The following is a 26,036-nucleotide window of genomic DNA, read 5'->3' on the forward strand; positions in this document are numbered from 1 at the left end:
ATTTTTGTTTTTCACATCATCGCTACCCCGAATTTGTCCTTGTACGATGAAGATAATAGTAGTTGTGGTCACGTAGAAACAAGTTTTGAAACGTCGGTGTCGTGGTGGTTGTAGTTTTGAATTTTGTTGGCGACCCAATACAAAATTTATAGGGTATTTATTGATTTCACGAGAGGTATAAATTTAGGGTGTTTTATGTTAATTTTGTTTCTGGATTACATAATGAGAAACCTAGAAAGAGAAAGGAGAAGAAGAAGAAATGCGACATGATGACAGGCGGAGGAGGGTAGGGGCCCCGCCGCCCCCTATGTGTTTTCGACTCCTCATTTGCCCAACCTCGTACGGACATGTACGGACCGACGTGGACATCTTTCTAACCTTGTACTGTTGTTTGCCATTTCTATCTCCCCCCATTGGCCACCTTTTTCCCATTTCCCTCTCTCTCTCTCTCTCTCTCTCTCCCCCGCGTCAGAAACACAAGAAAAGCAAAAGCCAACCCCTCTCTCTCTCTCTATCTCTAGACTCTTTCTCTCTCTTCATTATCAGGGGAGAGTCGGACCTTTTATTTTTTATTTTTCCTTTTTTCAGGATAAACGCTTTTGGGGTTTGTGCATTGTGAGTGTTACCAAAACAAGCAAAAAGGAAAGGTGCGGGGGACTCCTCATTTTCACCCACTTTTGCGATGCAACCAAAACATAAATTCCATTTCTTCTTTTAGAGAGAGAGAGAGAGAGAAGAGAGAGAGGGAGGCATATGAAAAAGGAAAGGTGGGTGTGGGAAGACTGGGTGTAGTGCTTCCCCATTTGGTGACTGTCAGTGAAAACTGAGAGAATCAATCAATCGCCCAAACCAAAAAAAGATTTTTTTTTTCCTGATGAATTAGCTTGCTTTTTCCCTTAATTGTCTTGGGTTCTTCATCGTTTCTCTTTGGGTAGAATACTTGACCAGACAGGCAATCCTCAAGATCTTGTTTCTCTCTCTCTCTCTCTCTCTCTCCCTTTCGCTTTCCCATTTCTGGCCTCTTTCCGTGCCCCTCCACATTCGTTCGAAAGCGTTCTTGATTTTTTGCCTCTTTGGTTAGACCAGTTTTGAGGTCGATTCTTGTCAACTTTTCTCCGCTTCTGGTTTACCCTTTTGTCCTCTTGTTTGTTTCGAGGACAATTTCAGCTGAAGGATAAAAGCTCTTTCTTGAATCCAATCAAATCAAAAAGCCCGCATCAAGCTCCACCTGGGGGCGTGTTGCTTGCTGGGTTGAATCCTTGTTCGTTCTTCGATCGGTGCTGGGAAATTCTTGATCCGCTGCATCGAATATCAGGTAACTATCTTCCCTCCAATTTTCCTGGCGGATTTGCTGCTAGTAAGAAGCTCACTCTTTTTGATCTTCAAGCTGATTCAACCATTTTACTTTTTAAAGATTTTGGATTTCACCCTGTTCTTTCTGCAAACCAGCGCTCAAATTTGAGCATTTCAGTTCGAGTGGCGTTTTGACTGTTGGTCTTTTTGGTCTCTCTCCCCTCTTTCTTCACTCCCGGATTAGTCAGTTTCACACCCACATGTGTAGATTTTTCAGCCAGTCAAATTTTGCCCCACTTTCCCAATATACCATTTGTTTTTTCGTTATACAAGTTCTTGCCTTTCGTCACTGAGAAATCGCATCCATTAGGTTAAAAAAAAAAGAGGAAGAAGAAGCTGTTTTTGGGTTCATGTCCATATTGGTGCACTCATCATTTTGTGCCTTCCCTAATTGATGTGCTTGTGCGTCCTTTCTTTTGTGAATTAACGAGCTCGATTGCTGTGTAGAGATGGTGAGAGGGAAGACCCTGATGAGGCGCATAGAGAACGCGACAAGCCGGCAAGTGACCTTCTCCAAGAGGCGGAACGGGCTGCTCAAGAAGGCCTTCGAGCTCTCGGTGCTTTGCGATGCTGAGGTTGCGCTGATCATCTTCTCGCCGCGAGGCAAGCTGTATGAGTTCGCAAGTTCCAGGCATGGAAGAACTTTGGCCCTTCTTTTTTCCTCTTAATATTCGTCTTAATAATTATTACGTATCCATGTAGAATTTGCTCATGTTACTTTTGCTTTCTTCTCCTACCATCATCACCTGATTTAAATCACCATTCAATAGTGTGTGCGCGCTCCTCCAATTGCAGAATGTGTGATGATTCTCCTCCTGCTTGCTTAGGGTTACGATTCTCTCTCTCTCTCTCTCTCTCTCTAAAATGTCCTTTTGGGAAGGGAAAGACATAAAGATATATGTTCATCCAGTTTATTAGGGAAGTCAATCCAGAAAACAAGCCTCAGGACACAGTTTCATCTGTCTGTTTAGCCCATCTTCTTGGTATGAATTTCACTGCCTTGAGTTTTGGTCGTCAGCACCAAACATCATTGAACTGGAAATGATATTGACCAACTAATTAACCGTACGAAGATGTTTCACAGATGAAAATAGCGTTTCCAAGCAAACTTACTAACATATAGCTATTCCTCTCGTCAGCACATGGACAATAGTACAGTGCTTTTGTGCCCTATTTGTTGGTAAAATTGAAACAACGATGTCATGTGAATTAACTATTTATAGTGGAGCAGAGAAATCGTACCAAGTCATGTACTATGATGGGCCTTAGCTTATGGGAAACAACTCGTGGCCAAGTTTATGTCTTGAGGGGATGAGATGGAGTACCCACATGTGTTCTTACAATCTTTGCAGTCGAATGTCATGTCAAATGTACTAAAAAAGATACATTTAAGGGTTTACAAGCATATCCAAGTAAAGAAGAAGATGCAAAATCCCAAATCCCACTCAAGCTGATCCAACTTTAGCAGACTACTGGGTTTAGCATAACGAGTGCAATGCATGCAAAGCATTTATTGATAAACTCCAATTCCACTCGTACTGGCCCAACTTTAGCGGACTACTAGGGTTAGCATGACGAGGGCAATAAATCCAAATTGCAAAGCACTCATTGATTCCTGACAGACTAAAGTGAGATTGGACTGTTTGTATCATGTTCTTTCAACTTCCTTTTTTAAGTGGGTAATTATGGGAAAGCCTCCTGTGGTTGTAACTTGAATCAATGGTCTTTGTCATTACGATGAAGTTAGATATTTTCCTGACATTTTTTGAGATTAAAGATTAGTAACCACGCTTGCCAAAACATCAGTCTCTCCATTACTCGATTGATGTTCCTTTGGTTTCTCTCTTTTCTTAAAAGATACTAATTAATCCTTTTCTCTTCCTTATAGTGCCACACTTCTATGTTGTCTGCACAAGACACCAAAAGAACTCAGCACCCATAGTTCTTTCTCTTTTCGCAAGTTCCTCTTCACTTCTCACTTCTTTGTCCGTAATATATTAACTGTTGGCTGTAACAGTTACTCCGCAGATCAAATTGCGTGAAGTGCCAAATTTTGATAGGCATTGAAATGATTTCACATTTCACTCGAGTTTCACTAATGTCAGTTGATCATTCATGGATGATCTGTTCAAAATAGCTGAGCCGAGTGTGATTAGGGAGATATTTGCAGGAGTTCAATAGTATATATGAATCTCATCCATGTTCTCTTCTCTGTGCTTTTTATGACGTCTGTATAACATGTAATTAATAACTGGCATTGTGGGAAATATGGAAATGAGAGTGACGAGTCCATACATGACTCGGTACCAAGTTGCTCCTCACGTTTGTTTGTGTGTATTACAAACATGCAATCATGTCTTGTTTGGGAGATTTCAGAGTGCCTTTCCAGAATCTGTGGTGATGCTCGTAACAATGTTCGTGTCTACAGATTTATTAGGTTTGGATGGTCACAATAATCCTTCCTCATGTACTGAAATGATGCTGAGTTCGGTTTTTCTTTGGGAAAGTGTCATGTTGGCTTAGCCGTCTTAAATCTTCTCATTGTGCACCTCTCCTAGTCAGAGAATTAACCTGGGCTCGATAAATATGCCTATGCCTCATTATCTCTAGTTTGAACCACGGACATTCATAAGTTTAAACTGTTCGATGAATCTAAGGTGGTGTTGAGTGATGAATTAGAACAAGTAATGCCAACAAATTGGGAAAGTCATCAACGATAGATGTCAGTGTAATCCTATCGAGTGGCATTTCACCCCTCGAGTGAAGGTGATCCAGGTGTTCGACGCTTTACTTGATGAGCTTCAACCTTTTTGAGACCTTAGTTTTTCCATCTAGGTAAGAATTCTTTGGGTAAGGCCCACAACCGTTAGTCGTGTCTGTATTGGGTATGCCAAGTTGTCCTATTTTCAACTCTCAGATCCTTCATTCCTCTCCAACCCTAGAAATTGATTTAGTGTATACATATTTTATGCATTCGATGGATGTCAGTAGTAAACTTGTTTCCATCTTCACTTAGCAGCTTAGGTTTTAGGTTGGAGTCTTTTAACATGGAATCCACTTGAGCCTTCATTGAATGACTGGTTCATCAAGTAGGATTTATAACTATCATTTTCGGTGCCCTTCTATTTGCATTTCTTGATAGTCTTTGACTCTTATTCTTTTCTTCCTCCATGGGAAATATTAAGCTCTTGCACCAAGAACAATGTAGCATGTTCCTTAGATACTTGACAGTGCTTGGATGATTCTCACACCAAGAAAGGAGCCTATCTATGTTTAATTATAGAGAAGGAAAACGTCAAAACTTAATAACCTCCAACTTATTTCTGATATTTGGTTGCTTTCCTTTCAAATCTTCCTATGAAGGAACACTGAAATTCTCTTGTCAGTGAAGTTGAGAGAAATAGCTTTTCGCTCTTGTTCTCTCCCATTCCGAAAATTTCTCATTGTACTTGTACTTCCTGTACGCCCCAATTCACCAATAATGGTAATAATCATAGTGATTGTCCTTTCAAAATCCTTATCTTCCCGTCAATCCATTGCCTCGCTTAGTGTAGGTCTTGCATGGACATTGAGTGGACAAGTTTAGTTTGGATAGAGTTGCAAAAACATGTCTTTCTTTTAAAGGTGAGATATTGTTTTAATGGCCGTCTCTAGATGTGGATGCATATATTGAGTTACACCTACATAGCATGGTATCGTTCGATTCTTCGTTTTGTATATTCAATTCAAGATGTAAATTATAGAATTTAATAGATTAATCTGTTCATCAATTGACCATTGAATCTATTGATTACTACACACTTGATTACATTCATTCTTGATTATGTTGAATTTTACCGACTACATAATTTTCTGGGGTGTATAGTGCTTCGCAACCATAAACATTATATAACATGTAAAAACGGCTCCAAACAAAATGTAAGTTTATAAAGTTTCCATTGCCTATTTCGGCTTGTTAGTTTAGGATGCCCTTCCCTTTGTATCTCTAGAGCTAACTATGGAATGTTCTACCTCCCTTGGTAGGACCAAGTCAACCAACAAAGTTCATGAATTCTGTATTCAATGAGAATTTTTATGTAAACCAACTGGTGGAGGAAATTTCAAAAATGTCGGGAAGGAATTGTAAGAAATTGAAAGTAAGATATATTTTGACTCTGATACCAAATTAAATTGAGCATGTAATTCATTTATTAAGTGATCATTATATTATGCATTTCATGATTCTCTATATTACACTTCACAGCCTCTTTCATAAATATTTATGAACACGTTAAAAATTTGTTTTTGATATTATTATCAAATAAAATTGCATTGACTTATATTGGATCATGTCCACATAAAATGTAAACAGTATGTCTCTGCCAATTTGTTTTTTGCATTCACATAGTTTTAGCTTGGATTACAGCAAGACTTAGTTTCATTTTTCTTTCAAATCTTTTCAGTGATTATTTACAACATGCTGGACCATTTAAGATATTGAACTAATTAGAAATTTACTTGCACAGTACTTCCACATTCCTTGTTGGTTTTTCTTTATAGCTTAATCTTCTTTTTGGGAGGGGGAGGCTGCTTAGCTATGTAAGGTAAATACTCAATAAAGGTATCTCCAAGCCTTGGCTGAATAAATACCATGTGTGTTCAAGGAAACTTTACCATCAATGCAATCGAATCAAATTGGACCAAACTAAATCGAAGTCTTCAATTTATCAATTTGATTTTAAAAACTTTTGAGTCTGATAAACACGGTTTGGTTTTACTTCGGCAATTCTTAAACCAAATTACAAAGATAATGTTTGTATAGATTTGAGATACTTGTTTACAAAGAAAAAGTTTAAAGTTAACGTACATAATTTATTTTTTCTTGTCTAGATTTGAAATATTTGTTTTTTTTTAATCAGATTGAAATATCTTTTTTTTACATGGGCACAAAAATAAAAGAACTGATTTATTAAACTTTGCCACATATTTTTGCCCACTATAAATTTTTTCTGACAATATGACTGATGATTAGTTCATTTTGGATTCTTGTACTGGGAATGTTAAAGGCTTAGACTGAATAATGAGCTATTCATACCAAACTGAAATCAAGGGGGAGTTATTGGTTTGATTTTATTGTGATTTTTGTTGACTATTTTCAGGTTCTTTTTCAATTGTCCCAAATGAATTATTATGGTTCTGAGTAATATTTTTCAGGTTTTGTGTCAATTGTCCCGGGCACAATCATGAGAACTCTTTGCATTCTACTCAAAACTCTGAAAACCATTTTTGGGAAAAAAAACAAAAAAGAAACTTGACTTTTCTTGTCTTTTCTTACTTCATCTGACTTGACAATATTAATTCAATCTTTCCACACGGGCTCACAGTGACACGTGGATGTCCCTTCATACGACTAAGAACATTTTATCCGCATTCTGAGTCATGGAAAACATCGTATGACAAATGTCACTTTTAAAGCAAAACAGGCGACCAACAAATCAAATCACATTGACTACCAACCAATTGGCAGTCACGTCCTTACTTTGTCTATTACTTTATCTGAATCAACAGAAGATGGTTGATGCCACCCAGAATTGAGGAACCTCTTGATGGTGTAGGAAATCCATTGCAGATAGCTAAACTTTAGGCTAAGAGATGCAGCACCTTATCTATCATGGTGCGAGCAAGAGTCCGACCTGGTGATTCAAGCATGAAATTGTTTGTATTGGAAAGGAGAGAGTTACAAATTCAATCTTAAATTTTTCAATGAACTACCTTTGTCCTAAAAAATGCAATCAAGTTCTCTAGGTCAAGTCTTGTTTGTAACTTTTGACGTGATATTCAGTCATCACAACCGTCCTACGTGTTGAGACCAACAATCTAGCATAAATAGTTTTAGACAAGACGATGCCTATATTTTTATCTTGTTTTTTCTTCTTTCTTTTCTGATTACAGTCAATCTTCTTTTCTTCCTTCTTTGGTATTCATCATCTTTGTTATAGGTCATCATCTTTGGTACTAAGCAATCCATACTCCATTTTCTCTCTCTTCATCCAAATTCAGAAAAATCTCAAATCTAATGACACGGAAGGTCTGTGATCTCGGATTCATAATTTTGGACCTTCAAATCGGCGAAAATGTAGGTATGTGACCTTAGCTCCGAGGTTGTAGACCTCCTTCAGCTCAAACTTGAAAAAAGATATGAGTTTGAGGCGATGATCTCTTCGGAGACTAATAGAGGTGAGGGGGTATGTTGGTGCTGTTCGCAGTCACCAAGGAGCTGTTCTGATTGAGGACTACCTCATCAAAAAGCTCGAGCGACGCTTGGCCAAAAGGATTTGATTGCATTTTTATACTAAGGTTTATGATCGCATTGGTTCAATTAAAAGGTTTATAATTATTGTGGTTATCTGACACTAGTTGTGGAAGGGACTGGTGGTCAATGTACAAGTGTGAGGGAAAGCCTAACCCTTTGGACTAGGTTTTGGGGGTGAGAAAGACTCAAGATCACCAAACATTAGTATCATAGCCAAATTACTAACAAGTCTGGACCCCATAGTCATTTGGAGAGGGTTGTTGCTACTTCGACCTAAGCCCAATGTGTGAGGAAAATGGCTGGGGGTTATTCCACATATGTCGTTTGAAGGGGCTGCTGGTCAGTTTATAAGTGTAAGAAAAAATCTCACCCTTTTGAGGTAGCTTTTGGCATGAGAGAGGTCTAAACGCACTCAACACTAATTAAACATAAATATTTGCAATAAGTTTAAGATTGAATTCGCAATTCTCCTTATTTGAAAGTGTAAAATACAAACGTTTGCCTTGCACATAACGTAAAGTGATGTCCATTTATTAAGTCAATCTCTTTGGTTGATTTAAACTCTTTATCACCGCTTATCCATGTTTCGCAATGTGAATTGAGCTAAGCCGCCCACTTATAAACAAGTCATTCACTATGTAAAAGAAAGCTTCAAATCTAACTTCACTGGGGAGGCACCAAACTGAAGGACCTGGTGATCTATTAAGACTAGACAGGAAGAGACCTGACCGGGATATCTCCATGCAGTTTTGAATCTTTTTGAAGCAACCAAGACTGACAAAGCAAATAAAAAAGAAAGAAAGAAATGCAACAGGTTCTTATAGTGAGTTACAATAGGGAGATTTCCTTAGTCAAAGTGACATGATTTTAATTAGAGATTCCCTCTTGCAATGTAATTAAGTTTCCTTCTGAAAATCAGATGTATCTTATGTAGAAATAATACCTTGATGAAGCTAACTATTGGAATACCATAATCATCGAAAACCAGTCCCTTAGATATATCTGCAGTACCAGCATCTCCTGTTGTGGTGCATGTCATACTCAATCTGAATTGTAACGCACCGTAATCCCATTGAAGCCGGAAGTCCGGAACTTTTCTGTTATGATAAAAATAATTATGGCCATCGAGGAGCTAATTTTGGCGGCCGAGCACCCCTATTTCACAATTTGAGATTTTCCCTTTTCCGCATCCACAGGGTTACTACGAATGTACCTACTGAACTCGTATGTTTGTGCCTCATTACACATCTATACTCACCAGTACTATTATCTAAGATTTTTATCCTATTTATGTGTAAGTTCGTTTGATGTTACAGAGTTGTTTGATTCTAGGAGTCTGATTAGGGTTTGTCAATTATTGGCTTCTTCCCTCTTCCATGATCCTGACTCTTGTTCCTCTCTCCTTTCTTGCATACAAGAAGAGATGCCCTTTTCACAACCAAAAACTGCATGGTGACTGAAGTTTAGTTTCACCCTCCAATTTGAAGAATGTATTCCTAAGGCCTTAACCCCTCCCAATATTCCCGCCCATCTACATGTTCAAAACTATCATTAAAAAGAAAATTTTCCTTATCCATCAAACTTCCTCTTATAGGAACGCGTCAAAAGTATGGAAAAAGCTACTTGTTTCTTGAAGATGACGAAAATAGGAAGTGGTGATGACGAAAATCATCGTCTAGGTTGATATTTGCTGATTGAGAGACTGTTCTAACTCCATTTACTTGTCAATTTTTCCACTAGAAATCAATTAATACAAAGTTGCTGGTGTATGTACAGATAACCATTCCTCAGCAATGAACCTTCAACTTCATAATTCACCAAAGTCTCTGTGAGTGCTATGAACAAACAAGTGCCTAACAGGATCCACCTGTTTCCAAATGATGTGAATTATGACCACCTGGAGATATAATGCACATCTACTTATTACTAATCTTCAGCTGAGAAATCTTTCTCTAAACATCTTTGCTGTCGCTGTATTCAGCTACTAAAATCAGATCCTGGAATAAATGAGTAGGAAGACAAACCCTAGAATCTCAACAGGATCTAGGATGCACATCATTATAGCCTCACACTTACCATCACCAATCCCGAGCTGCATATGCGCTCATTATTGGGTTTTATGTTCAAGAAATATCTTGAAAATACCTGTTGACTTCTGTTGCTTGTGAAAGGCGTACCAACCCATTCCTTATGTCGGTTCTATTAAATCAGCAAGCTAGTTGTTCCTTGTTCTTGGCTGTGCATAGCCAAGCTTGTTAGATATTTGCCACTCTCTTGTTAGCTAGCATGAACTGTAAGGAGTTCCACATAGGAAATAAAGAGGGTTTAAAATGTATCGAGATCCCTTGAAGTTTCACTTGTTTAACACTTGGTCCGCTAAAATTTTCATTTGTAAGACTAAAAACCCCATATTTTGGTATTTGAGCAGTTCTAAACTAATGACCTTCATTAAGGTAAAGGACTACCCAAAATTAATCAGAGAAATTCTGTTTAACCCTTCACTTTTGGGATTTCTGATTTTATCTACTAGTTATGTTTATTGTGACTTGGATTTGTGAGAGTCCACCTCATTTGTTTACCCTGTCCAACAGACTTTGACGTGATCGGAGTGGATGGATTGCTTGCGATTAGGTGTGATGGGCATAACTGTTTGTGATTTCGAAATTCCCTTGTAGGTTTTGTATGTGTCTTCTTTGTTTTCTACCGGTGATATTGAGAATAAGTATTTGTACTTGGGGCTCTATTTTAAGAGAGTTTTCTTCCAATTTTGTTTGGACGATTCTCTTAACTTCTGTATAGTTTCTCGCTTTCTGTTTTTTGCGCCATTCTTGCTCAACAGTCTGTAGTGCCCTAACAATGTTTTTCTTGCACAAACTTGGAGCATGTAGGAATTTTCTATGCAGAATTTTGAATATGCTATAAGAAGTTAAGCTAACATTCTGAAATTTAAAGACCAAACTCAGTAGGATTTCCTCAACTGTGCAAAAATATAGGTTGGATGAGGGTTCTAAGTGTTACAGTTGAAACTTTGATGGGGCTTGGCATAGGAAAATATTAAATTGCTCCGAGCGATCTCCGATCACCTGTTAGGATTCTCCTGCCATTCCTAGAATTCTGTCTAGCATACAGCCATTCTCACCGGATCCTTAGAAACATGTCTCAAACCTTGCGCATCTATGTCAGTAGTTAAAATGCTGTCAACTGAGTGAACTCAGATCGAGGTTCCTTGTCCTTAGTACACTTATCTCCTTCACCATCTTAATATGATCAGTTAGAAAGTGAATTTGCACACTCACAGTGCTTGAGCAGCTAAGTACATTTTCCAATTAGAGGGCATTTTAACAGAACCTTATGCGTGCAGACCAAAAAAAGAAAACAAAACCTAATGAGGCACGATCCAACAAAATTTACTCTTAGAAGTCATGTACTGTTGCTTTCTTGCCCTGACACAGTGTGTTTCGACTGCATGAACAATGTAGGATTAGGATTATACATAAAACTTGGAGGAATATGTACTTTAATTAATGAAAATTATGCCAAGCACCTTCCGGTAAGCATGCAAAGGGCCACCATTGTAGCCCCCTTACATCCATCCCCATAATGAAGTCAAAATCAAGTAAAAGGGAAATGTAATGATTATGTAAAGAACTCTACTAGAGTAATATTGTTGGCCCGTTTCTCAACAGCTTAAGCTTTCGGGACAAACGTTCCTGTAACATCTTATTGAAGAATAGGTTAAGGATTCCTATCCCGGCACTCCCTCTAAATTTTTTCCTGTCTTCTTGTTCTGCTTGTTTTCCTGTTTGACTTGGGACATGTAAGATCGGCTTACACATGAGGGGGATTGCCAAGTAATCTACCATAGATATAAGACTGACTCGATTCCTGACAACTTAAGCTTTTTTTTAAAGGGAAAAACAGTTTGGCTTACAGATTCCATCTTAAAACATCTTCCTTTTGATACTATCACAAACTTGAGCACGATGTGACAATCTTAAAAAGCTTAAAGCTATTGCATAGATTGACGTGATATATATTTGCACTAGTAGTATAACTCCAGAAAAGTTGGAAGGATGAAAGATTCAAAGCTTGATTCACTACATTTTTTACTGGTTAGTTTAGATTGCCACACCTCTAATGTTGGATATTTCCAGCATCGTGTTATGTTTTTGAGGCGACTACCACTACAACCAAGTCCATCTCTGGTCTCTTCTGCCAAATCGAACCAACAAGGGCTAAGCCTGCATGAAGATTATGTTGATCATGGGTTCCCTTTGTTCATATCCACTAAAAACCGTTCATATTTGAAGTGTGCTATCAATCAACTATTGGCTCTAATAACATTGGAACATGCGCAGCCAAAGCCCGATATTTGCACTTGGAGAGATTGCCAAGAGAGAGTTCGAAACCCGATCACGATATATTATGGACCAATCAGGATATATTAAATGTCACACCGCACACCAAATCTTCGCATGGAGTTGTACAAATAACCATCACACAAGCACCTTAACACCTTTTGTCAACTAAAAATACAATTAAAGTCCTTTCTTTGAGAATTTTAGTGAAAGCCAATAGGTGGAGGGCTAGAAATGGCAAGAAGGAAATGTTAGAAATCCAAATATTATTCCATGACTCTGATACCATATTCTACTGGGTGCATAACCAGTTACTGAGTGTGTAAATATATTTAAGAGATTCTAATTATCAAAGAATCACTCGAGTCATGTTATATAATTCATGCTTTGCTTTAATATTCTTCACATTCCTATTTCAGATACTCTTAACAAAAACAATAAAAGTTGGTTCAAGAAAATTTCATAATCAATGCAATTGAATCTAATTTGACCAAATTGAGTCGAATTCTTTGATTGTCCGTTTGATTTGAAAGTCATTGAGACTAATAAATTTAGTTTTGTTTTACATTCTTTAGACCAAATTACCAGATTATTTTTTATAGCTTTCTATTATAACAGAAACAATTCACTGACATGTTCCTTCTTTTATGATTTAATGTTTTAAACATGCTTCGATATTTTCTTCACCATACTTACTAGGAAAATATCAATCAGTTTTCACAAAGCTCAATTATAGAAAGAGTAGAGACTTTTAAATTCAAAATTTCAAAGACTAAGAATACGTTGTTTATTGTTTATCATCAAACAAAATGCCATCAAAGAATTTATCTGAATCAACAGAAGATTATTGATGCAACACAGAGTTCAAAAACCCCCATCCGAAGGAAACTAGCTTCAACAAATTTTTTTCTCAGTAACTTTTCCTTTGAAGCATCTCCTAGCTCGCAAGATTATTCATGGTTTCTGTAAGATTTTGTAGAATCACTACCAACTGTTCCAAAAACTTAAGCTGCTAGATGAATGCATGATTTAGTATTTATGTATTTTAAATATTACTTTCACACTTGAGCTGGAATTTGGCCTCGTACTAAGTATAGAATTATATAATGAGGAGGCAAATAAGGGATCTATAAAGATTTGAACCATACAAATTTTGTAGAACAACTAAGCTTAATCTATTAGAATGTGATTTGATTTTTAAATTCTAACAGTTTCATTAAAGAAAGATCACGTGTTCGCCCAATTGAATCTTCCACTTAAACTTGCCAGTCACTTCCAGCAGGCTAGGAGTAGAGCCTTACTTGATGTTCGTAGGATGGCCGGTTCGCATGTATCAATGGAGACTAATTGAGCTAGAAGTTTGAATATCCCGGCTACAAAAAGAACACAGAAAAACAATCATTGAAGCTACCACTCTCGAGTATGAAGCTTGTTGGTAATGATTAACCATGTGATAAAGCCATGGCAAGTCATATTTGTATGGGACTCTATTAGAGATTGTTTGGTACAGCTACGATTGAAGTGTAGATAGGCTATTCTGCAGTTGCTATGAAATATCGTAATTGTATGTTTGGATATAAATCTTTTAAGATTGCAGCACCTAAGAGCTAGGTGAGCTACTTTAAGTAACTATTGTAAGGTACCGCGAGGTACTGCAACTATGAGATGTTTGCCAAACACCATATCGGTCTGTACCAATCAACTTTAGGCTTCTTTGTTCACACCTGTTGCGAAGCTGAAGAAATAGTATATTTCAATGCTCAAGTTAGATGTTCGTATGACAGAGGTTGTCTCAACTCTTGAAGAGGTTGGCTGAGTGTTTAAATGCTTGGTCCATATTTGACTTATCTAGTGTTAAGATCAGCAAGCCCGCCAATAATCAGAGGAGCTCCAAGATACTTCACAAGTAAAGTCTCTCTTTTAATGCCACTTAAACTAAGTATCAGTACTTGTTCCTCAGTGAAATGAACGAAAAAAACTCTGCTTTAGATGGATTCATTTGTAGGCCCGGTACCCTAAGAAACAAGTCAAACAACCTAAAAATCTAATATAAAGAGGCAAGATCACGTCTGAAGAAAATCACAGTCATTAGAAAATGAGTGAGTTGGAGCTTGGCACAATTAGGATGAGACTTCAGTTTCGGTGCAGCAGAAGCATTAAGCAATCCAGGTTGTGACCAAGATCATGAGATTGCTTGTACTTGATGGTGTAGGACATGAAATCATACATATAATGCACACATGAAATAGTTAAAACTCTTGATGGAGTAGGATATCCACTTTAGATAGTTAAAGTATGAGTTGTGAAAAATTGCACTAATATCCTGGATTTGGTATGAGCAAAAGACTGCGATTGACAGAAACATTAGGTTGATTGTACTTGATGGCGTAAGAAATCAAACTTCTACCACAAGCATAATCCACATATTAAATAGTAAGAACTTGACATTCTTAGGAAACCCACTTTAGATAGTTAAGCGCTAGACTATGAAATACAACACTTATCTTTTGTGGATCTGATTTGAGCAGAAGTTCGAGTAGGTAATCCAAACATGAGATTGCTGGTATTTCAAAGTGCAGTAATCGAACATTTGCCTGGTGCATAATGTACAGTGTCCATATCTCAACCTTTAAGTCAATCTCGCACAGTTGATTTAAACTCTATACATCCGTGGCTGGAATGTGAATTTGGCTAAGGCACATAGTTATAATCAAGTCATTCACTGTGTAAAAGAAAGACTCTAATCTAACTTAATTGGGAAGGAAACGAATTTTAAGACCTGGTGACATTATTAGTCAAAATGACATCTAGTTAGAGATTCCTGATGTGGACAGCAAATGTACCTTAGGATTAGAAATACATTGATAAAGCTGCCTATAAGAACACTGTACCAGGTCATCAAAAAGCTGTCCCCATGTCTGCTGTACATGCTTAATCTGAATTGTAATACACTACTATCCTATTCGAGCTGTAAAAACTGGACTTTTCCATGACAGTACAATATTGTCTGTCAATGAGCTTATTTTGGTAGCCAAAGCACCCATATTCCACAATTTGGGAGCTTCTCTTTACCCATATGCACATGTTTATAAAGGATCTACATACTGATCTTGTAGATATGCGCCTGATTATGTCACATTAGACTCTCATCAGCAGAGTCATCTAAGGTTTTAACGATGTGTATTGGTGGGTTACACAGTGATTTTAGAGTTGCTTGATACAAGAAGTCTAAGTTTGTCAATTATTGGCATCTTCCCTCTTCTCCTTGACCTTGACTCCTATTCCCATCTCCTTTCCTGCTATCCCATTCCCTTCCTCGAACTGATTAGGGTTTTTTCTTAAGCACATTCCTCAATCAAGGACCAAAGTTTTGGATTTTAGCGTTCCTATTTGGCATAGATTTTATATGAACGGGCATGTATGTGGGGGCATTTCAGCGAAGGAGCAACAATGGAATGAGGTAAAGGAATTTTTGTGGAATAGTCTATCTAACACAAGTGGTAGAGTGCATGAGCTTTTCTAGTTGGTCTTACCCCTCCAGACCGAACAACCATTGCTGCTCATTTTAACTAGACATACTCATCTAACAATGGTACAAACATAAGCTATTTCTATTCTAATTCAACTATGGAGTTTTTGACCTTATCCAGAATTTACTTGTTGTCTAGGTACAGCAAGATCCATTTGCTTTTTGTGGTTTAGATAGTTGACAAAATTCTTGAAAAATGGATCACCAATTTTAACACAAGGTAATAGGTTGCTTACAGGAGAGATACCTTTTTCAAAACCCAAATATATATTAATTCAGTTTTGCCCCCAAGTTGAAGAATCTAGTACCTGCTCTCACAAAATCCTAAAGAACTTAAAGACCTCTCCCAATATGCCATCTCCTCTACATATTCAAATCTATCATTAGTAAGATATTTATCCATTGAATTTCCTCTTCCAGAAAGAATCAAAAGTACTGAACAAGCTGTAAATCCTTGTTTCTCGAAAGATGTGTTGTTAATCTGAAAATTGCAAGTGGTGATGGCAATAATCGATGTCTAGGTTGGAATTCATGAGATTGTCCTAACTTAATTGAATTGTCAATTTCTCCACTAGAATCAGTTAAGATGAAGTTGCTGGTCCATGTCCAGATTGCCTCCTCGGTGATGAACCTACAGCTTCACGTAGTTCACCAGGTGTTTTTGAGTGCTAGGAACAAACAATATCTAACAGGATCCGCATGTTTCCAAATGAGGTGAACTATGTCCATCACGAGACATAATGACCATCTAGTTGTTACAGAAGTTCAGCTAATGTATCTTTCCTCCAGACATCCACATCCTCACTGCATTCAGCTCTTAAAATCATATTACAGCATTAAAGAGTTGGAAGACAACATCATCATCATGTACTTCCACTTACCGTCACCAATACCGAGCTGTTATATTTTTGTGAAATGCCTACCAAAGTAATGTATCTTTCCTCCAGACATCCACATCCTCATTGTATTCAGCTCTTAAAATCATATTACAGCATTAAAGAGTTGGAAGACAACATCATCATCATATACTTCCACTTACCATCACCAATACCAAGCTGTTATATTTTTGTGAAATGCCTACCAACAAATTCTAGCGTTAGTACTATTGAATCAGCAACCCAGTTGTTTCTAGTTTTTGTCTACCTTAAGTGCGCAGCGGAAACAAACAATACATTTGTTTTGCAAACACACAAAAATCTTATTTGTGCACTTGCCTCCAATATACAAGCCTAGATTTCTTGGAGCACTATTTCTCCATTTCTATCAAATGCACTCATTCTGACATTGGTGCTCTCTGTCACCAGTACACAATCTCTTACATAACTTATTTTTTCCCTCTAGGCTTGGGGTATAAACAATACAAATGGTCTGTCTTTATAGACCTCGTCAACCAACTCTAATGCCCAAGAAATCCACTGCCAAAGTGTTGCTCCATCTTGCCGACTTGCTCAACTTTCCTTCGTTATTAAGTAGTCATTTCTCTGTCAATTTGTCCTCTATCTCATGTTATTTTGGTTGGCACCTCCCGCATACACCAATCAAAGTCATCTTGGACTTTGCTTTTATTTTTACCATATGGACAAATTCACCAACTCCATGCACATAATTTTTTTCTTTGACGTTACTTAGTAATTAAGTAACCCCCAAAATTGATCAATCTCTAAAAATCTATGCACAGATATCTTCCGCCCTTTTGTATCAAATGATCATACTCTTCTCCCCATGAAACTAATGTTAGATTGTTATGCTGCATATGTTAGCTCGTATGAACTGTAAGGAGATCCGCCTATATAGGACATAAAGAGGGTGTTAATATATCTAGATCCCTTGAAGGTTTACTTGTTTGACACTTGGACAGCTAAACTTTCATCCATAACACTAAGAACTCTCTACTTTGGTATTTGAGCAGTCTTAATCTAATGGCCTCACATAAGAAAAGGGACTATTGAAACTAACAACAGAAGATCTCTTCAACCTGCACTTACAGGATTAAAAATTTTCTCTCCTACTTTATATTAAGTTTGATTTGGATATTTGCAAGTCTACCTCTGATTGTCAACCCTGCCGGACCCACCTTGAGGTTACCAGTATGGGGATTTTTTAACTTAAAATTCTTTTTCTGGAGGTCCATTTGCTATTTCCCTAGTAGGGTTTTGTATGTATCTTCTTTGTTTCAACCGGGCGAAATTGAGAAGTAGTAATTAAGGCTGTGTTTAAGAGAGTTTTCTTCTAATTTTTTTTGGATGATTCATGTCAATTTTGTCTAGTTTCTCACTATTTATTGGCCGTTCTTGCTCGACAGCTTGTAGTGCTTTAACTTTGTTTTTTGGGGCGTAGAGTTGAAGCACGTTGGATTTTTTATTTGTTTACTCAGAATTGTTAACCGTGCTTAGGGGATGTGGCAATAAGTTGGTTGACTAACCTTTTTAACAAGATTCTTCAAACTAACAATATCCCGATGAATGGAGAAAGAGTATGCTTGTGCCTATCTACAAGAACAAGGGGGATATCCAGAATTGTTCCAACTATAGAGGCATTAAGCTTATGAGCCATACAATGAACTTGTGGAGAGAGTTATTGAGCATCGTTTAAGAATAGGGACTAAGGCCTTTGTAAATCAATTTGGATTTATGCCAGGAAGATCTACCATGGAGGCTATCTTCTTGATAGGACAGTTGATGGAGAGATATCGAGAAAAGAAGAAGGACCTACATGTGGTGTTTATTGATCTCGAGAAGGCGTATGATAGGGTTCCAAGAAAGGTTTTGTAATGGGTTCTTGAGAAGAAAAAAGTACCTTCAAATTATGTAGAGGCAATCAAGGATATGTATGATGGTGTTACTACATATGTGAAGGCTTGTAATGGCACATTAAGTTATTTTCCAATCACATTAGGCTTACACTAAGGTCTGCTTTGAGTCCTTATTTTTTTGCCCTAGTTATGGATGAGCTAACAAAATATATCCAAGATAAGGTGCCGTGGTGTATGCTATTTGCGGATGATATTGTGTTTATTGATGAGGCCAAGGCTGGGATTGGTGCTAAATTAGAATTGTGGAGAGTCTAAAGGATTTACGTTAAGTTGAAGTAAGACCGAATACATGAAGTGTGAATTTGACACGGCAAGAGGAGGAGATTAAGAATCCGGGAATATGCTTGGACAGGAGGAATCCAAGAAAGATGCTTTTAGATATTTGGGATCAATATTACAAAAGGGCGAGAGATTGATGAGGATGTAAGTTGTAGAATCAAAGTAAGTTGAATGAAATGGCGCAGTGCATCGGGATTTTTGTGTAATTGCAAAATCTCTCTTAGGCTAAAAGGACAATTTTATAGAAAAGCAATAAGGCCTGCAATGCTATATGGAGCTAAATGTTGGCCAGCATAGAAGCAACATGAGCATAAAATGGGAGTAGCGGAAATATAGATGTTAAGGTGGATGTGTGGTTATACGAGGATGGATAAAATAAGAAATGAAGATATTCGGCGAAAAGTTGGAATAGTACTTGTGGCGTAAAAGATAAGAGGATTTAGATTGCGATGGTTTGGGCATATTCTTTGAAGATCCTTAGATGCTCCAGTAAGAGCAGAAGTTTGTTACCGAGAGCATGACATGAAGAAAAGAAGAGGTCGGCCAAAACTTACCTAGGGGAAAATAGTAAAACAAGATTTAATGAAGTGGGAAATAGATTGGCGTGCGGTTTGTCTTGGGACGGAGTGGAGGAAAGCTATTAGCATTGTGGAGGGGCATAATTCCTATGTTTCGGACTGTTTTTTTTAGTCCTTTTTCCTATATATATTTATATATTTATATATTTCTTTTATTTTCATATAATTATTTCTTTTCTCTCAATCGGTCATGCTTTTATTTTATTTATTTTTGGATTCATCGACCGCCGACCCCAACTAGTTTGGGATAAAGGTGATGTTAATGTTGATGTTACTCGGAATTGTTAAATTGTTATGAGAAGTTCAGCTTACATTCTGAGTTTTAAAGACCAAATAAGGAAGACTTCCTCTGCGGAAAATTGAAACTTTGATTGGCTTGGTATATACTGTTGTTTTACAAAAGGTTTAGGGTTCTGGATGTGCTTTACACTACACATATATAGTGACAAAGACTTAATGATTCTAACTTCTAGTGCACTTATAACTCGATGAGTGAATGGAACAGCTATTCTATGGATAAATATTAATAGGCTGCGCATGATCTCCTACGACCTGTTAGGTTTCTCCCGCAATCCCTCGAATTCTGTCCAGCATGCAGCCAATCGCACCGGATCCTTAGAAACAGGACCTCGCCTAACCACGTCGTTAGTTAAAGTTCTGTAGACAGAGTGCACTCATATTCAAGGTCCCTTGCCCTCAAATTACAACTATCTCCTTCACTAATTGATACATCATTAGCTTGAAATGAATTTAAACACTCCCAGTACTTGAGCAGCTAAGTACATTAACCAATCAGGGGGCTTTCAACCATGACCTAATGAGGCACAATCCAACAAAAATTATTCTATAGAGGTTATGTGTTGTCACTTTCCTGCACCGACATGGTAAGTAAATTTGTTGGGTTGGAAGCAATCTGATGTTCATAAAGAGTCATTGACGATTATTCAAAGTGAATTTGCTTCTTTCTAGGACCTTAATGGACGAAAACGTTTTCTACTCTCTCTTACGCACTTTCATCAGAATGACTAGCACTGCTTTAATATCTGAAATGTTGTTTGTTTTGTACCTTAATGTTATTGGTCTGTTAGATTTCTTCAAAGGCATAGTTCTCATGTCTTTCACGATGTATATGTATTGCTAATAGCTTTAATTGTCATCACAGTAATCATATGATGATGATTTGCCTCCATGCTACAGAAAAGTTAAACCTCAAATGCTTCAAGTGTGAAAAACTGGCTACAACCCTCTCAAATCATCCAAATTTACCAATACTAGTAACCCAAAACTTCTTCCCAAAGCAACAGGTTTGCCGTTGCAATTTCCCCGGCATAAGTAATTAATAGTGAGGCCCAGGTGATCTCAAGATGAAAGCTCGACATTACTACACATGTTGGTGGCATCGAAACTGTTGGAGAGTTGTTTGTCCTAAATGGCCAGCTAGTAGAAGTTTAAGAAGGAAATAGTGAACATCAACCGCACTCTGTGACAGTTTCTATCATGCATGGACATGAGATGTGCATGTAATCAAAGAGAACCAACAATCAAAGGTGAATAGCAGAAGCAATGTTTAAAATAGTAAGGAGATGGACCGTGAGGGTTTGAGCTCTTAAAATAAACTTCCAACCATGTTGCGTTCTTTCCAAATGCATTAGCATTTGTTTCTTCCAATTCAAGACTGCAATAAGTGTCCAGTGTTAAATGACTAAGATTAGAGTTGTCTTAAACTAAGTATCACTACACTGTGCTCAAGTTAAACAAGCTCCATAAGGGTTTCTTGGTTATCGTTGTTGATAACTTCCCCAACACTTTTTTTTTTTGGTGGAAAATGTAAGTGTTATAAAGCAAATTAAGTACAGCAGCTTAAGGGCATTCCCCAACTTTACAAATAGTGCTAGTAGTTCGAAAAGATGGAGATAGGTAGTCTCTACATAGTAGCCAACACCACATTTGACTGGGAAGGACTAATTTTTTGATAGAGTGAAGCTCTACGTCCTACATTTTTATGCACATTAGCCAAAATAATATTGATGTCGGTGGACTTGTCTTGAAACCGCCTACAGTTGAGCTCCATCCAAATGTCATATATGGTTGCTAAAAAGGATACCTTGAGGAGTTTTGCCACTAAGTCTTTTCCTTTTGTTGCTCTAATCATTCATTGAAGTTCCTCATTCCATCCTCCTAAAGGACATCTAATCCCAAGTTGTGCAAGGATACTACGCCATATGCTGCCAGTCCACTCATACTAAAAGAATAAATGTGTTCTGTCTTCTATACCAGCTTTGCAAAAGTTATACTGCATATCCATTGGCTGACAATCTCTGCTGTTGATAGTCTATGCTAGTGTCATTAATGTCAAGGTGACTTTCAAAGCATCATAAAATCTGGTAACAAGAAGAGTGGAAAACAATGAATATGCACAGAAGAAGCTTCTAATTGTCATAATAATGGTGAAACGAGTGAAAAATCATGGGGACCGGCATAGATTGATCGATGAGAAATGATCCTTACAAAATGAAGTTACCAACTTTATCTATAAAACGTCAAGGTCAAGTAAAGTCAGTCGATACAAGGGAATAAAAACACATGTCCTCTTCTAGGAGGTCTGATTAACTGCACATCCATATAACATAACAGGTGCTTCTTAGTTTCATCAACCATTGACACCTAATAGCCTGCTTTCTTAGGTAGTCATAGGCTGATTGAGCCGACTTCATCTGCAGTTTTTGCCTTCTCTGTTTGCATCATTAATTGAAGAACATAGATAACCATGGTTTTTTAGGAGGAGAAACTAATTGGGTTTTACTAATGATGGTATTTGAAAATCATGCAGCATGAACGAAACCATAGAGCGGTACCACAGGCACACAAAGGACACAAGAACAGGCAGCAAATCAGTGGAAGAAAATATGCAGGTTCTTTCCTTTTTCTATGCATTTGATTGTATTGTTACACCTGTTAAATTTATCCATCCACATTTTGTTTCATCTCAACTTTGCAATTATTTTGTCGGTTAATGCGGTTTAGATTTTCGTATTGTCGTGCAATGTTTTTGAACAAATTAAGGTCGAAGATGGATGACTTAGTTTGGCTAATTTAGTTGTATAATTAGCAGTTGTAGTTGCAGGATGATGAAAGAGTCCAAGAACAAATTACCAAATCTTTAGACGAGGGAAAAATAGGTCCGTTATGCTAAGAGGCACTTTAATCCCTCTGGATATATTGAGGAGTTGGCATTTTTGTTGTTTGTTTTTCCTTTGGCGTTCACAATGTCATTGTCAATGATGGTACCGATGTTTTTCCAGCTATAACCATGATTTAGTTTGACAAGCTCTTTTTCAAATGGAATTTTTCATGGTAATTGAATCATTTTTCCATAAGTTAGAATCCGTTTGGTATATCTGTGGAAAATTTGTCAAGCTGTGTTGTGTTGCAACTATGCTGCAAAGTGTACTAATTCTATTTTTGGTAATATGTGTTTTAACGCTGCATCACTTCAAACTGGGTGAGACAGTTTCTTGAAAGCTGCTATATGCTGTTGTGGCTTTGGAGCTGCTGCAGCTATTGAGATATTCGCCAAGTACCTTTAAAAACTGCAGTGCCTTTTTTCACAGACGAAACTATTGAGGGAAAGCGCTACTAAACAGCCTCTAAGTTTTATGTCCAGGCCACAATGTGGTCAACTCAATTTGAAATGCGCTGTACTCATCTCCAACCTGGTTTTTTATGGTGGATGCACATCCTCCTTAGGTAATTGTGAGGCACATTTTCCACAAAAAAAAAAAAAAAAAAACCCTGTTCTTCAGCCATCCCTCTCCTCTTAGTTCTCTCTCCACCCTGATCTTAGCCTAGCCTCTGTCAATGGTTCTTCCTCTAAACCAAAAACATCACCAGCATATCTCTCTCTGAAACAAAGTCGATGTCCTCAAAGAGCAATGTCATGAAACCTCGGCATTGACCTCAGAAGTTGTGAATTAAGGCTAGGTTTTCTTGTGTTAGTTCAATTCTTAAGATAATGCCATATGTTGGTGATCAGAGGACTTCATAAATGACTGTCACGTCCTTGAAAGCATAATCGGCTAAGCATGAAAGCAAAAAGAGTTACCACCGAATGGATGTGAAAGACTTTCTGATGGCAAGATAAGATCGTATGTTAAGTGCATGTTCGATACTAGGTATCTTAAAGATTGAACTGTAAGTACATTAAGTGAAGTGAGTGTGCAAGTGGATCATATAATAAGCCAAGCAAGCTCCACTATTTAGTATATCAAATTTCAAGTGCATTTACCGTAGTGAAAAATGTTGCATCATTAGAAGAGCCTTGTGTATGAGAGACGTACTGTATGATATAGAGTACCATTTTGTCTGCTTAAACATTTGAGGCAATTGACTGAGCATTTCAATCTAATTTGGATCAAAACAAATTAGTTTCTTGGATATAACACCTTGCTTTCCTATTTCTATTATACTACCTAGATCTCGTGGAACTTGCATGTGCTGGACATTTTTAATACTATCAATCTTCACTTGCAAGCTCTTAACTATCTGCTGAACTATCATGCTCCAATAATGGGAACTTTGTAAAGAGCTTGCTTGCACGATCTTTAACAGGGTCTGAAACTATCCAGCTCATGCATGGAAGCCCTGATTAGAAACTTTCAAACCAAAAGACAGGAGTGTGAACACAAAAAACTTTTGCAGATGTTGATGTTCAAGTAGGATTGAGAACTACAATCCCTACTGCAAAGATTCTAGTCTTGGACAAAGTTGACTTGATAGTTATGGAGATTTGTCTTGGAAATATCTGCATGTCGATCAATGTCCAAGCCTTTTAAAGGCCAGGAAATTGCACTGAACTCATAATGAAGGAGATATTAATAATGTGATAACCCTAGCTTAACCTAGTTCTTAAGTCAATTTACATCGACCAGTTCATTGTATGTGGATTTCTCTGTAGTCCTCGTGAAAACAACCCACCATCGTTTCTTATGTGCAATTGTGCATAACTTGAAACACAGCATTTGAAGGACGAAGCTGCAAACATGATGAAGAAGATCGAGCTCCTGGAAGACTCTCGAAGGTCAAACGATATTGGAAATAGTTTTACAATAAATTTGCACCAGCTTCTACGTTTTGCAAAGAGTACTGTTCTCATGAGTGTCTACATTGCCGCCTCAGGAAGCTCCTTGGTGAAGGTCTAGGATCGTGTTCGATAGAGGAACTGCAACAGCTAGAACAGCAACTAGAACGGACCGTTATCAGTATTCGTGCTAGAAAGGTTTGCCAAAAAACAAATAAATAAAAAAATTTCTGTTTTAGGGTTTGATCCTCAACTACAATTCAGTCACGTTTGTTGTGCTTCAGACTCAGGTCTTCAAGGAGCAGATTGACAAGCTTAAAGAGAAGGTACTATACTGTTGTATCGTTTGACATTCAATTAGTTGATATGCCTTTTTTTTGGCTAGGAATAGAGAATTCAACTAGTGATATGATTTCTTGGGAAAGAATTTAGCAAGTTCTTCCACCTCGTCCTCAAGCAGCAGTATAAAATTTGCTAATCAGTTGATTTTCACTTCTTTTGTTAACTTGTTTGTTCTTAAATGTGGCTCAGGAGAAGATCTTAACAGCTGAGAACGCAATCTTAACTGAGAAGGTAAACCTCCTTCTATGCCAAGTCTTCTCCTTTTCTTCTTTTTCTCTTTTGTTCAATAGCTGGCTATAGGAAATCATGGAATTAAGCAGCTATATAACCTTCCAAAATTCTGATGAAGGTGACATCTAATTCTATATTCAAACTATTAACAAGTTTCACATGCATTGCCAATATGTCATGCGTAAACGGGACTACTATGAACATTATCACAGCATAACTCGATGTGTGATCATCCATCCTCGAACATACATCGTTTGATAGAGAGAATCAAGTGGGACACCTTGTTCTCGCTTGAGTACCAACCATCCTCGCGAAGTTGTGGTTCTTTTCTTATTTGAATCAATAAAGGCGAAGAATACTGTCGTGCCTTCATTGGAGAATCTCCTTTATGCTGATAACTTTTTATTTCCATTTTGCTACCAATTAGTTAGAGGAAGCAATCTCTCGCATATTGTTTACCAATGGCATTTTGTTTTCTCAACAGAGAACTCACTTAATACTCTGTCTTGACAGTGTGGAATCAAGCCCCCGCAGAGAGCGAATGAGTGCAGGGAAAGTCCACTACTCAGAGAGAGCAGCCCGAGTTCAGAGGTGGAGACTGGTCTGTTCATCGGGCCACCGGAGACCAGAGCGAGGCGCCCGCTGTTTCAGAATTAACTATATAGCTTAGCCTCTCGAAGTTTCAAAATGTCACGAGGCAAGGGGGTTCTCTCTCGTCTCCCTCTCTCCCCCCTTCTTCTCAGTAAATTTCGACCACCACTGAAGTACTATCCTAGTGCAAGCAATAAATTTAGAGCATTATCAACATGGCCATGTATCAATTCTGTTTCTTCGACCTGTGATGATAGGATGACGAAGAGAATTCGATGTATAAATTATTCAGATATCGCGAATTTGTATGCATTTTTGTTTCCAAGAAATACTGCAGAAACGAAATGTAAGATCGCATACTTTTAAGTGATGATGTTGCTTTCTCCCTAGTAGTGCAGTGCCATTGACCTTCTTATGCCCCAAAAGATAGACGGCTAAGGGCTATACTTGGCATTTAGGTATCCACTTCAAAGGAAACTAATTTGCACTATTTATGTAATCAAAAGCAAATTATTTGCATCTTATAAGATTGTCATTAATACAAATAAAATTTGAGCACGGGTGTGGCAACAGACTACCATCCCTAAAGCAAAA

At 37.6% G+C, this 26,036-nt stretch overlaps 1 protein-coding gene across 2 annotated transcripts; it reads left to right on the forward strand.

The window, feature by feature from the left end:
- Positions 1–720: 720 nt before the first annotated feature.
- On the forward strand, positions 721–25,828 carry LOC115744330 (MADS-box protein SOC1). Of its 2 annotated transcripts, XM_048285035.1 has the most exons (9): positions 721–1,315; positions 1,627–1,715; positions 1,801–1,984; positions 22,032–22,113; positions 24,217–24,278; positions 24,377–24,476; positions 24,563–24,604; positions 24,810–24,851; positions 25,365–25,828. In XM_048285035.1, the coding sequence occupies exons 3-9, from the start codon at positions 1,803–1,805 to the stop codon at positions 25,506–25,508; spliced, it is 654 nt and encodes a 217-aa protein (XP_048140992.1). In that variant the 5' UTR covers positions 721–1,315; positions 1,627–1,715; positions 1,801–1,802; the 3' UTR covers positions 25,509–25,828. The 2 variants fall into 2 exon arrangements, with proteins under 2 accessions (XP_048140992.1, XP_030535291.1); XM_030679431.2 differs by lacking the exon at positions 1,627–1,715 and having other exon boundaries at positions 727–1,315.
- Positions 25,829–26,036: the final 208 nt, after the last annotated feature.

Source organism: Rhodamnia argentea, chromosome 9 (assembly GCF_020921035.1).
Source record: "Rhodamnia argentea isolate NSW1041297 chromosome 9, ASM2092103v1, whole genome shotgun sequence".
In the NCBI taxonomy this organism is placed as follows: domain Eukaryota; kingdom Viridiplantae; phylum Streptophyta; class Magnoliopsida; order Myrtales; family Myrtaceae; genus Rhodamnia; species Rhodamnia argentea.